The 14,849-nt window shown below is 30.6% G+C and overlaps 1 protein-coding gene across 1 annotated transcript; it reads right to left on the reverse strand.

Moving 5' to 3' along the window:
* Positions 1 to 1,906: 1,906 nt before the first annotated feature.
* On the reverse strand, positions 1,907 to 11,843 carry LOC120277900. The gene is made up of 9 exons (XM_039284760.1): positions 11,772 to 11,843; positions 11,523 to 11,690; positions 11,226 to 11,426; positions 10,967 to 11,139; positions 9,821 to 9,917; positions 9,518 to 9,656; positions 6,320 to 6,430; positions 5,755 to 5,803; positions 1,907 to 3,503 (listed from the first exon to the last, which is right to left on the reverse strand). The coding sequence occupies exons 1-9, from the start codon at positions 11,829 to 11,831 to the stop codon at positions 1,997 to 1,999; spliced, it is 2,505 nt and encodes an 834-aa protein (XP_039140694.1). The 5' UTR covers positions 11,832 to 11,843; the 3' UTR covers positions 1,907 to 1,996.
* Positions 11,844 to 14,849: the final 3,006 nt, after the last annotated feature.

Here is a 14,849-nt window from a genome sequence, read left to right on the forward strand (position 1 = left end):
ACTAAAATTGTTAGAAGATTTTTTTGGAGTAAAAATGGTAATCGAAATGGCATTCCTTATGTTGCTTGGTGTAATATCACTAAAGGTAAGTCTGATGGGGGCCTTGGCATCCACGATCTCTCTATTGTTAGACATTCCCTCATGGCCAAACACATTTTCAAATATCTTAATGATGATAATGTTTTCTGGGTTGACATTCTTCGTTTCAAATATGGGCCTTTTAATTTCTGGCGTGATTCTGTCCCTCCCAAATGTTCGTGGTTCTTTAGAGGTCTTTGTCAGTCTGCTAATCAACTTAAACCTCATTGCAAAATCATCTCCGTGAACCCTTGGAATACATCCTTCTTATGGGACCCTTGGTACTCTTGCACTCATATCGCTTTAATGCCTACTTTTATTGATATGTCGAACAATTTAGATCATATGACCATGGCGATTGTTATCCTTAATGATTGTTGGGATTTTAGTAGTCTTAATGCTCTCTTTGGCAATTCTAGCAGTTCTGATTCCTGCAAGCCCAGTATTATTGACTCATCTTCTCGTAATCACTGGGCTTGGTTCCCTTCTCCCAGCAATCTTAATCTCTCTGCAAATGTTTATAATAAGCTTAATACTCAAGATCCTTGCAGTGAGGTTTGGTCTGGTTGGAAAAAATTGTGGACCATTAAATCTGCCCCCCGGGTTAAGTTCTTTATTTGGTTACTCTTTATGGGTAGGCTCCCTACTACAGACTATTTTTTCAGAATGAATCTTGGGCCTGATAATCCTTGTGCTCTTTGTGGGTTTCAGAGGGAAACACTTCAGCATTTGTTTGTATCTTGTCCTTTCATCCAGGAAGTCTGGAGCTTGGTTAGCAGGAGGGTTAATAAATCTATCTCCTTTCACGATAGCTTTGCTTACGGAGCTTAGCTCACGAGTTATAATTACTCTCATTTTGTGGTTTCTCTCATTGCAACTTGTGCATGGTTTCCTTTGGAAAAAAATAGATGTGATGTTATCTTCAGGCAACAATTTCGGAATGGTTACAGCATTGTGAGCAAAGCTACAGCTCACGTCAAAGATTTCTTTTACTTGTAACCATAACCTTCTTGGTCGAAGCTTATTTGCCATAACTTCTCTTGAGGGTGAGGGTCCATTTTTTTATTTGTTCTGATCACTTCCACCCGGACGAGTCGTCTCCTCTCTTGGTTTCTTCATTGCTAATTCGATTACCATGTTTCATTTTGCGGGTGTTTCTCCCATGTACGCAAATGATGCATTCTCTAGAGATCTGATCAACTTTGAAGCAGCTATTCAGTCCACATGGGATATTCATACTCCGATCAAGCACATATTCACCAACGTGACTTCATTCCACATGCTTTACTCGACATGAATCCTTTCGATTTCTGGCGATTCTCGGCAATATATCTAACATCCGCTTCATATTGAACATGCTTTGGAAACCACCGCACTTCATATCACTCCTTCCCTTTGGATGAATCACGCTTCTGTCTTTCCAATATCAATCCCAATTGTCATGTTCTTAATCTATTTCTATTAGGGCCGTAAGCTCCCGTTCGCAGGTCATGAAGAGCTTCCTTCTTTGCTAGGCTTCCACTTCTCTAATCTATCTTCTATATTTACTTTTTCTCGTTATTTTTTTAGGTTCAGATTTGTTTTCTTCAGTCTTGTTATCGACTTCGACTTTTGTATTCTTCAGCCTTTTCGAGGTTTTTTTAAAACAAAGAATCAGAAATGCTCTCAAATGGGTTGCTTCCTTTCCTTTTTTTTTTTTAATATTTAAATTCATTTTTTTAAGCTATTTGCTCATTAGGAAAGTGTGACAATCCTCATCAAACTAGCATTGTTAGGGAAAGTGTGAAATTCATCTGCAATATATAATTGGATATTTAAATCAAGCCCAACTTTATTGAGGAAACAAACACAGCTAGATAACCAGAGAAATTAGACAACGGTACAGCAGAGTAGAGATCCAGAAAGAAACAATATTCCATCAAGAAGACCGAAAAGAAGAATATGCAGTAAAAAATGACTGCTCAACAGTGAGAAGAAGCAACAACACAGCTGCCATTAAAGATATGATCGCCCATGGATTGCTGAAATAGTCCCGCACCAATTTAGCCCGCCATTGGTTCCATCTCGATCCATAATATGTGTTGACATCAGCAAATAATTTATGAAGATAGTTCCTATCGGCAGCATAGTAAATCTGGTCACATAACTTGTTGAAAAGATCTGCCGCAGCGTCATCAGTACTCAGTCCATTGGTAAGAATTCCATTCAAGTGGAGCAAACGAACATCTTTTGGAGTATCAATTAGACAGTCCATGAAAGCAGCATAGATGGTGATGCAGGTACGCGTATTAGGATAGCATTGCTCAAAAGCTATCAGATTTCTGAAAAGAGTGTCAGTGTAGTCATAGAGACAGAGCTTTGGAATTTCCATTGTGCCATTGCTACTGAATGATATATCCAAGAAGCTTCCGGTGTTCTCTTTCTTGACAAATTTGACTCCCGCCTGCTGGAGCTCAGTAGCATTTGGAATCCATTCAGGTACTTTATCTGCTTCGGGGATGTCAAGTACATGGCCATTGTTGGAAGGAACAAGACTTGAATGAAATAGGTGAAGCAAGTGATGGACTTGGTCAGCTGCAGGTAAAATGTGGAAGGTTTGGGATTTGGATGGATGTATATCACTGAAGAGCTTGAAAGCAAGGTTGACAAGGTCAACACCATCATCACTTGGAACCTTGAGCAGGTCAAAGAGTGTGGTCAAGACAAAGAAGGGGATCTGATTCTCAAGTTTTAACAGATCATCCAACACAAATTTCCATATCCATAGTGTCAGCAGCAATGGTTCTTGTTCCAACTGCTCATCTCCTTCTCGAAGTTCCAACAATATCTCTCCATCTTCAACCTGATCATAATCATCATTATCCTGATAGTTGTTGCTCACATCATCTATCATGAGGTTTTGTTGCTTAAGCAAGCTATGCAGTATGAAGCAACCATCAAGCAACATAACCTTAGCCAAGCTTTGAGCATCCATCCTTATGGATAAAGGTTCAGAGTAACAGCTACGCACCTTGGAGTCCAAGGACTTCATCTTCAACAAGCACTTGTCCAGCAACTCAGTTGCAATAAGCCTTCTCCGCTTCCTGAAAAGCAAGCAGCGCAGGCACAGCCACTTGTGGTTTTCCATAGCTTTAAAATTAATGTCATATGGATCATGGTGATAAGGACCAATGGTGACGACAAGAGGAGTATAGGCATTTCGGTTGCATCTACGGATGCTCTGTTGGACCTTGAAGATGGTGCATGGCCTGCTGGCGTGGGCTCTTCCACGCCGCTCGTTCAATTTGGTCCTCACCTCCTTCATCCATGATGAGTCATCATCATCATCATCATCATCATCATCATTTGAGGGGTTATTCACAGTTTCTTGTTGTCTTCGGATGGCATTTTTGATCTCCCGCGGTGTAATACCAACTCTTCCGATACTAGCTTAATACATATTCAAATCAAAAAGATAATCAAGAAAATAATAATCACAAAATAATAAGTTCAATTGGAAATGTGTAGCCATAGATAGACATTGTTTGATTGTCAGCAATGAGAGCATTGGCAAACATTGATTTCATAGCCACTTCAACATAAGAGCATGAATATCGCATTGTATAATTAGGATTATCATTGTTTAAGATCTTGCTATTGCTTCACGAACACCATTATCAATAATGCTACTGTTATAGATAACAATGATGGATGTTTTATTCAGCATATCATTGTTTAAGATCTTACTACTGAATGAACAGTTTTTGCTACTGCTGCTTCACAGGTGTGGTCACTCTCAACAAATGGATGTCTTTCAAAATTATACAATGTTTCAAACAATCATAATGCCAAATAATGTGCATATCTTGCAATCTCACACTTCAACTGAAATTTCCTTGTTAAATTTATTTGATTATTAAGTCTTTCCAAATATTTTCACATTATTGTTTGAGCAGTTTTGTATAAGGGAGTAAATTAGAACTAAGAATCACATGACACATTAGTCCGTGGCATCGCCCTAGCATCTTTGATCTTCCATTGAGCCAATTGAGTAGCATCTATTGGAGGTTGGATCAATGCCATCAATTGAATTAATACGTCTTCAACTTTTTGCGATTAACATACAACCCGAATTAAAATTCCTATGCTAAATATCGTAAACTTAATACAAAATTCAAAATTCTTAACAGCCATTTTCAATGTAAAAGGGTAAAAGCAATTCACAATTAACACCAATAAAGAGGTAAGCAATCCAATGACTTAAAAAATGGGGTTACCACAACACGTGTTGCCATACTTCCCTCGATCTAGATTTGAATCCTCTAAAAATAAATTCTAAAATTCTAAAAAACACATACGGATAAAACTTGCCATCTGTGGGGGCCGTGGGGCGGAGCCTGGAATTCTTTTTAGGAGGCCAAAATTTTTTTTTAAAGAGAGATAAAAATCTTTTTAGAGGACTGAATGAGGCAAATATTAGATTTTTATAAATATTTTTCTAAAACTATATATTTTTTAAAATAGTATATATATATATACTAATTTTTAGAAAATCATGTTGTCGAACAATAAATTTTACAAAAAATGTTGTTACTATATAACTAATTTATTAACTGTCAAAAAGCTAAACAAAAAAATTTTATAAATACGTTTGTCTAAAATTATAATATTTTTGGCCTATATACTAATTTGTAAAAAAAAATCAACTCATCAAATAATAGAATTTTTCCAAAAAAAACTATATAAATTAATTTATAAAATATTAAAGACCCAAACAATAAAATTTCATAAAGATTTTTTGTAAAAATATTTTTTATATTATATGCATTAATTTGATATATATATATATATATATATTATTCATTAAAAAAAAAAAACAGGGGGCCATGGGCTATGGCCCCCTTTCGCCCACACTTAGCTTCACCCTGAGTGCAGTGGCTTGCAACTTCAATACAATGAGAGCAACTAAGAACACCAAAACTCTAAGGGCAACTTTAATCGTTAGATTATCTTAGAGTTTGATGCTCATGCCACCTCATCAATCCATTAAACTCTTATCAATTAAACTATCTCTCATAATACTTATACTATAAGATGGGACTCACAATCAACCCATTAAGCACATACTTATTAAATTATTTCTCATACTGTAATTATTTAATAAAATCTTAAAATAGTATTAATAAAATAATAAGATAATATATTTTAAAACATTATATTACAAAATAAATATTTAAAATAATTAAAATATATAAATAATGATAAAATTATTATATTATTTTGAAAATAATTAATCTATGATGATAAAATTAAAAATTAAATAAATTGAATTTTAAAAAAATATTTAAAGGTGTTGGCCCATCACTTTTTAATTTAAAAAATAAAAAAATAATAAGTGGGACCCACCACCAAATGCTCAATCGAGGGTTTTTGCTCAAGCGTTCTATAAACACTTATTAAATTCCCATTAAAGTTGCCCTAAAAACCACAGCACTGATACTATGATAATTTTAGCTTTGACTGAATGGCTCTCCCCTCTCTATTATGATTTCATTGAGTAAATTGATGAATATATAGTAATTAAAGGCTTCTCTTATTATAACAGTACTATTTTCAACACAGAAGCAGTTAACAATTAATACCAATAAAATAACCAACCAAATTTGACTAAAAAAATAAGTTAACCCAGATACATACCGCGGCCTGGCTAATGAGCGGGAACTTGCCTCTGCATGAGGAAGAATTCCTAGGGATAAGAGACTAGGATTAGGTTGCCACAAACAATAACTAATTGTGGATATGATAAGAAGTTTTTGGTAACAAAAGAATATGAATCTTATTAGAAATTAGGGAAAAAAAATTCATGAAATTTTCTTTTTATTTTGACGTGTGAACAAAGAATATATGGTACACAAATAAGTAATATATTCCCCTCTTCAAATCTACATCTTCATCACTAAAATGCTCTAGTTCTAGGGAATAAACATAGATGAAACTGGAAATTTGTAGTGCCCAACAACTCCAATAACACCAAGAACAACTGGAAATTCCAAAACTTTAAAAACCATAGCTCTAATACCATGATAACTTTTTTTTTTTTTAATTGAATGGCTCTCCCTTTTCTATTCTGATTTCATTGACTAAATAGATGAATATTAAGTAAAGGCTGATTTTCACTTAACTATGGTTGATTTCTCTCTACGTCTATACAATCTAATTATAGAAAGATACAAAACAATCAAGTACAGAGTTAATCTCTCACCAGCAAACCCTTCTGCAGTTACGGCATCGGAAATTTCCTTCAACTCTTCATCCGTAAGCCTTACTTTTAATGATCCAATGTTGTTGACCAAGTTCTCAATTTTCGTAGCACCTAAAGAAATTTTGAACCAATACAACAAAAAGAAAACAATATTTTATTTTACCAAAATAATATAACAGATTCACACACACATGATACATTGTGATAAATTTTTTCCCATTTCTTAACAAGTTTACGGGGCTAATCACATATTACTGTCCAAATTTCGAGAATAACATTACCCTTACATAATTTAAACAATTTTATTTTTTTGTGATCTTTTACAATTTGAAGTTATAAATATCACATGAATTCAATCTATATTTTAGGGGCCATTTGGTTCATAGTCTTGATATATTACCACGTAATAACTAATGAGTTATTATGGTAATGAGATTGGGGATATTATATGCCTAGAAATATTGTGTTAATTTGTGATAACCATGTTTGGTTAGGAACTCATATTATATGGTAATTAACTTAGAAACGTTCCAAAGTTCCCAAAATACCCTTATATCTACAATTTTGAGCAAATTTAAATTTAAAATTAAATAAAATTTGGGATGAAAATAATTAAATTATAACATCAAAAATTAATTTTTGCACATTTTTCCCAAAATACCTTTATATTTAAATGTTTGAACAAATTGAAAAATAAAGATAAAATAAAATTTTTACATGAAAAAATCAATTATAATACAAGAAAAAATAACTTTTCAAAGTTGGAAGATATTCTCAAAATAACATCATACAAAATTAATTTTTTTTATCTAACAAGTAAAGTATGCAATCTTTTAATTTTTTTTTAAACAAAAAACATATTTGTCCATATTACTACCCACTTGATAATCTAACATAACCACTTGTTTTAGTGGTAATAGGTTTACGAAGATCCTTGATAATATTTCATGGTTAGTAATCATAGATTACCATTAATATTACCACTGTCACTAATTTAAATATGGTAATCTTTTCATATTATTTCATAGATTACCAAACGGCTTCTTTGTATAAACACAGAAAACATTGATACAAACAATCACACAATCAAAATTCTACATTTAAATATTTTTGGTGATTTTTTAGTCTATATTTGCAAAATTTCTCTCTATAAATATGATAGAAAATTGAGTAATCCATTAGATGGCGTCTAGTGACTAGTTGTGGATAGTATCACCCTCAAAATCTAGACTAGGTAATTAATGTAATAGTATTATATTTGGTTGCTTAGGGTGGGAATTGTATATTTCTGACATATGATAATGTGGGTAACATTACCAGTAATGTGATTTACAAACTCAATAGTAATATAATTTACAAACTCAATAGTAATATAATATTCAGGGTGGAATCTAAATTTTTTCCATCATACTTTTAAATTCAATAAAATTTCAAAAATATTAACTTATTAAAAAATTTTAAAAAATTCATGTTTTTTTCTTTCCATAAAATTCTTTTATATGAAAATATATTTATTGCCATATTTGGTTGAAAAAAAAGAATATTTGAAAATAATTTTTTTAAAAATATTAAGTTGGAGAAAATAATTTTTAAGTTTGATTTATTTAATATTAATAAAAATTAAATAATTTCAAATTTATTTTTGTTTAATAATATAAATATTTATTGTTATTAGCATAAAAATTAAGAATTTTGATATATTAAGCACTTGTTTAGTAAGGGTATTTTAGTAAAAAAATAATTGATAATATAAGATTCCAAAATAACTAAATATTTTAACGTTGCATTATAACCACATTACTGCTTTGTCAATCAAACAGAATTTACACATTCTCACTAATATAACTTGGAAATTACATTCGAAGTAATTTTTTATGGGATAGTAATGTGAGATTCTATGAACTAAACAACTCTTTTTAGAAATATAATTACTCACTCACCACCTGACATTCTATATAGAACCTGAGATTTGTTTTCCCATTATACCCTTCAACTTCAATAAAATTCTAAAAATATGAACTTTATCAAGTTGTTAATAATATACTTTGAGAAACTACTCATATTTTTATATTGAAATATACTTATGAACATAATTGATTGGAGATAAAAAAACATTTGAGATTAAATTTTTTTTTCCAAATATTAAGGTAGAGAAAATTTATGCTTATCTAAAATAACTAAGTTTGATTTAATTAAAATTAATAAAAGTTAAATATTTTAAAAGTAAAAGTTTATTTTTTAATAATAACAAATATTTATTATTAAACAATTTTGACATTTACATCAAAATATTATTATGAACATTTTATATTTGACACCTATTTGATTAGGATATTTTAGTAAAATGATACTTCTTTCAATCCTATTTACTTGTCTCACTTTAAAACCTTCATTTGTTTCTTTTACATGTCCATTTAAAAAATTTACAAAACATTAAATAGTTTTTTTTTTTTTTTTTTTTTTTTTTTCAACTTTACCCTTTATTTTTAATATACTACTACATTTTTAATACTTTTTTGAAAAACTAAAACACTATGATGAGAGAATAAAAGATATAACAAAATTATAATGAGAACTTAATGAAATCTTAAAGGATTTTAAATGGGGTAATTTTGAAAAATTGATACAATTTTTTATAAATTTAAGAAAATAACTAATTTTAACAGATTTTTTTAATGGGTGTGAAAATGTTAAAATTGACAAATACAAAGGACCGAAGGGAATAGTTGGTAATATAAGATTCTCAACTAGCCAAACATGGTATTATTACATTCTGGTCACGTTATGTTTGTGATGGCTTAATAACATTTGCATATATTTCTATCAATATGACTTGAGAACCACATTCCCAGATTTAAAATTTCGTGAACCAAATTAATGGCCCCCACAGGGTAAACTAATAATTTCCATATTTATCATGTAACTTTTAATTGATATTATAAGTAGCGTGTTCTTAATTACCTCCAATTTAATTTCTTTTTGAAATTTGATGGTTTGCCCCCAAATTTTCATGCATAATCAAATTGGTACATCAATTAAAAATTTCTTGATAGCACAACTCTTTGGATATTATGTAAGAAAGCTCTCTATGATGGCACATACAAATTATGTGGTACTGGTTAAGGAGAAATTATGTAAAACTTATGCAACAACATAATTTGTTTATATTATATGACAAAGGATAATATTTCAGATTACCAGGGATAGGAATAACATCACTGCCTCGATCGAGAAGCCAAGCTAATGCTAACTGGTCAGGGGTACAATGATGCTTTTCAGACAGCTTTGTTAAACAGGCATACAGAATCTTGTTCTTCTCTAAATTGTCGCCAGAGAACTTTGGATGCCAAACATGAAGAAGATCATTGATAGAACTAATATGAGAAAAAAAAGAAAAGAAAAATCTTCCGCCAGAAGAACTTGAGAAAAAAGAATTCTAATTGCAATACTCTTACAGCATAAGTATCGTGCAAGGAAAAGAAAACCCAACAAATTACATACCAAAATACTTTTAGAAAGCAAATGCTCCACAACTGCTTCCCAAGCGAAAATCTCACCATTATCTGGGCAGCATGTAACTATACCAATCCCAAGTTCCCTGCAGATAAAAAGAATTGTAAATGCATTTCATGGCCACATGTTGGATTAATGTACTGAACTGGAAGCAGCCAGCTTACAACATTATTCATAATGTAAATTACTCCGCTGCATATGGTAAAATTAAATTAATATTTTTTTAGTTTTAAGTTGATGTCAAAACCAGATGGCATCAAGTAGAAGTCTTGAAGACAAACATAAAAAGGGTTGCCTTTGAAACTAGCTATTATCGTTTATCTTGCTGAAAACTGAAAGCATCCATTCTCTACTTCCTTCCTTCTTTTTTTTAGTAAAGAAATACTTGCTCGTTCCAACATAAGATTAATGTTTACAGAGGTTATTGTATCATATTTCCAAAAAGCAATTTCCACCAATATATGTCATACAAGTCTCATTTGATTGTTTACTGATTTTTCCTAATTGTGCATCAATAAAGCAAATACATTTGATTTAGTATGCCATTCATTTCATATTTTCTTTTTTTTTTTCCCCAAATCAAAACCTTTGTCTAAACTGAAGAGGGTAAATACTTTGGCATAGCAACATAATCTAAACTATTCTGTCTAAAAATGCACGACAAATGCCATTAAGAATAAATCAAAATGCATCAAATAGATTTCTCATTTTTCAAGAAAATTTTAAAAAAATTCGTACTGTCTACAACTTAAGTTTAAGAAATATGAATTAATTAGCATACAAAATATCATTCACGCTGCTTTATTTTACTGTATGCCGTTGAACCAACTATTCACAACTATGAAACATCCACAAGAAGGGAAATAAACAGATATTGATCCTACATATGGAAACTACTTAAACATAGCCTAACTCCTCACTGATCTAGCCTGTACCATAGGCAACTTGAACATCATGAAATATCATTTCGTGCAATTTGTTAACAAAAATGTCTGAAGAGATCATATATTGAATCTTCTGAAGCACAAGTGTTATACCAACCAAATTTGTAAGGCAAGGCTGCGGTTACAGTAAGAATTCAGAGAAATTTGCAGCATGATTCACAATCCAGAAATTAAGCTATGGGAAATAAACCTGCAAAGTGGCACAATCTCTTGTTCAATATCACGAGAACACAAAGGCCATTTTATTTGCACAACAGAGATGGGATGCACTGCATGAGCCCGCCTGATGATATCGGGGCTGGCCTCCGACAAACCAATGTACTTCACCTTCCCTTCTTCAACCAATTTCTTCATCTCACCCACCTACCAAAATATATTAATCATACTCATATAAACAATATGAACTAAAATTATGAGCAAAATACAAGATATATGAAACAAGTTCTCACAGTATCCTCAATTGGAACAGTCTTGTCAACACCGTGCTGATAATAAAGATCAATGTAAGACACGTCCAGGCGCTTGAGGCTGGCCTCACAACAAGCCCTCACATACTCTTTCATCCCATTGATCACCACAGAGCTCCCATCAAAATTCTCAATCCCAAATTTAGCCAATTGAATTTTCTCTCTTGGTAACTGCTTCAATGCCTGCTAAAACATAAAAACATACATAATCACCGGCTATTTTGCATGTATAGAAAAGGTGGTGAAATCTATGGAAAGAAAGAAAGAAAAAGGATAGACCTTTCCAAGGAGGATCTCATTGGCATGAGAACCATAAACGTCGGCAGTGTCAAAAAAGGTGATGCCTTTGAGGAATGCTTGGGTGATAATGGATACCGCATGTTCCTCTGAGACAGAAGAGTTGTAATGCACGGTGAGACCAAGGCAGCCATTGCCCAACCTGGAGACCTGAAGATGAACAAACAGGGATGATGATGACTACACAACCATTAACACCTGAATGGAATGGAGATGAGGATGATGGCAAACCTCTAGTCCCTGCCTTCCCAGCTTCACTTTGTCGACATGGACATTTCTCTGCTCCTCCATTTCCTCTCTCTCTCTTTCAAATCACAGTGGTGGCCAGCTCTTGCATGCGAGAGATTTAATAATTTCCCATTTTTTTCTTTTTCTTTTCCTTTTTCTTTTTCTTTATTAAATTATAATAATCTTTTTCTTTTTCTTTTTCTTTTTCTTTATTAAACTGTAATAATTAGTTAAAATATTTAATTTTATTAAATTAAAATAAATAATTAAATACCTTGTTAATATTTTAATAACAAATCAGGTTAATTATATATTATTAAATATAAACTATTATCTTGTACAATATCATCTTATTTATATAGGGGCATAAGTGTAATTTTATGACATTATTATTTTTAATTATTATAATTAAATATATTAATTAAGTATTATTAATTAATAGATTTATTTATAATAATTAAAATAAATAATAATTTTAAAAATAATGATATTTAAATTATTTTATAGTTGAAACTTTTTTTATTTTTTTAATTAATTATATGTTAATAAAAAATTATTATTAATTTAAATAATTAATTATAATAATTTAAATCATAATAACATATTTAAATATTGATTAACATAATAAAATAATTTAAATATCATTATTTTAACTATTATTATTATTATTATTAATTATTATAAAAAAATATATTAATTAAATATGTGAATTAATTATACTAAGTTTAAATATTTAACTATAATAAATTAAATAAAATAATTATATTTTAAATATTTAATAATAAATAATGTCAATTTTTTATTAATAAATATAATTCATTATCTTATACAAGATGATTTTATTTACACAAAAGTCATAAATATGATTTTTATCATATCTCTCTCTTACTTTTTATCTATTCCTAACTCTCATTCTCTTCAACCAAACAAGTTCTTCATTATTATCCCCTTTCCCCTATTATCGTGTTCCCATTTCTCCATTCTTCCCATTCCCCCCTTTCTCATTCCTATTTTGCAATTCAAACAGGTTATGAGAATTTATTTATTTACTTTTTATCTCCATTTGTGACCTGGGAATGCTGCAAGTCACGAAGGATGAACATGGATTTTTGTCTCCATTATGCAATTTAAGTGCTTGTGCTTCTTAAACAAGTGATTTAGGGCTGGCCATTTGAATTTTAGTTCTTTTTAAAAAAAATTGTGATGAAATGTTTGTTTTATGAGATAAACATTTTATATCAGCATGCGTGGATTCTCTTCATTAAGAAAAAAAATACAAATACAAAAATAAATTTAAATATATTTTTAAAACTAGTAAGTTTTTTTCGATGAAGTTGACAAGAGGTGCATCAGTTACTATGGTTTGACTGACCTTCTAGATATAAACCCCCCTGCCATGCAACAGTGAAGGGGCAAACGAGAGGTATTCCTTACACAAAACTCCCACATGGGACGCTGAACATGAATTGTAATCTAAAAAATTCAAATTCGAGACCTTTCAATTACAACCACGGGTGGTTACCATTGGGCTAGCCCACGGTTTTTTTTTTTTTAAAAAAAACCAATAAGTTTAGTCTTGGAAAAGGAAAACCTACCTAAGTTAAATTATTTGATCATAATATTTTTTGATAAAATCATATTACTACTTTTGTGTCCTTGTATATAAACATGCATTTAATTTTTTTTCCTCATTTTAGGTTTTTCCCCACCATCTTCACTAAGCATGCAATGAGATAATTTTCTCAATTGTAATTATTTTAACTAAAATACCTTTGAAAAAACACATTATTAACCTTTGTCCATATAAATATATATATATATATATATATATATATATATATATATATATATTTATATATGCCAACCTAACATTTCCCTTCTTCTTTACTTGTTGATTATCCTCTTTTAGGGTCCAAGAGTGTTAACATATTGCTCACGTATCAATTTATATTATCTTTGTATTTTATCCACCTATTTTTTTTTAAAAAAAAGGGCAAGGTTTAATTATGCTTTTACACACCCTTAATATATTTAATTTCATGGTTTAGAAGAACTTCTATACACAAACACTAAAACACACACGGAAAAGAAAATCATAAGTACTTAGTTTAGCCAAAGAAGTACTTCCAAATTTTGCGTTAAAATATATAATTTATGTAGAAACATTCACTTCCAAAAACCAAAATGTAAATGTTTCTTTCAAAAGCAAATCCAAACGGTTACTTATATAGAATAAGCTATGAGATTTCTTCGTCTTCTTCAATTCTTCTTCTTCTTCTTCTTCTTCTTTGAGTATAAGCACATCATAGTTCTTTTGTTCACAAGTGTTTATGAGTTTTTTTCCCAAAACATCAAGTTTTTTTTTGTTACAGTTCGAGTGTTTCCTATCTCAATTTAAATCTAATTCAAATTTAAATTATCTTCGTAATAATATCAAATTAAGTAGATTTTAATAAATATAGTTGTCCATAACATTATCATTTGAATCCTATGTTTATAATTATAATTGATATTTTGTTAATAATCTACTTCAAAAATTTGAAGTGGAGTTAATTTTTTGATGGAAAAACATATATAAACTAGCACAAGAGATTTCTGATCTATTATTCTTGTGAATACCCAATCCATTAATTGAGAGAACATGATAGATTGGAAGAGTACTCTCATTGTCATTTTATTTAATAGGTCATGATTAGTGGTTGAACCAAGACTCGCTAGTAGAAGGGAGAGTGGGAGACTGGGGATTGAAGGCACAACGTGTATATATATATATATAATCATTCAATAAAGCAAATATCCACTAATGAAAAATAGTATGACAATATAACCACAATTGTATACACATATCTGAAAAAAATCATAAACCACAATTTGAACTACAGTCCTTGCTAGCATTGGGTATTCGAGGTATAAGATTAAAGAAGAGGTAGCTACATCCTAAGGTTACCTTTAGTGTATTATCATGGGAATGTTTTGATGGAATTTGATTGATGAGAAAGTAATATTTCTATGTTTGGTATTGAAAGATGTTCTTGAGAATCTATTGGCATAATAACTGAAATACCCTTGTGTTATTTTACT

The sequence above is a fragment of the Dioscorea cayenensis genome, chromosome 15, assembly GCF_009730915.1.
Source record: "Dioscorea cayenensis subsp. rotundata cultivar TDr96_F1 chromosome 15, TDr96_F1_v2_PseudoChromosome.rev07_lg8_w22 25.fasta, whole genome shotgun sequence".
NCBI classification, from domain to species: domain Eukaryota; kingdom Viridiplantae; phylum Streptophyta; class Magnoliopsida; order Dioscoreales; family Dioscoreaceae; genus Dioscorea; species Dioscorea cayenensis.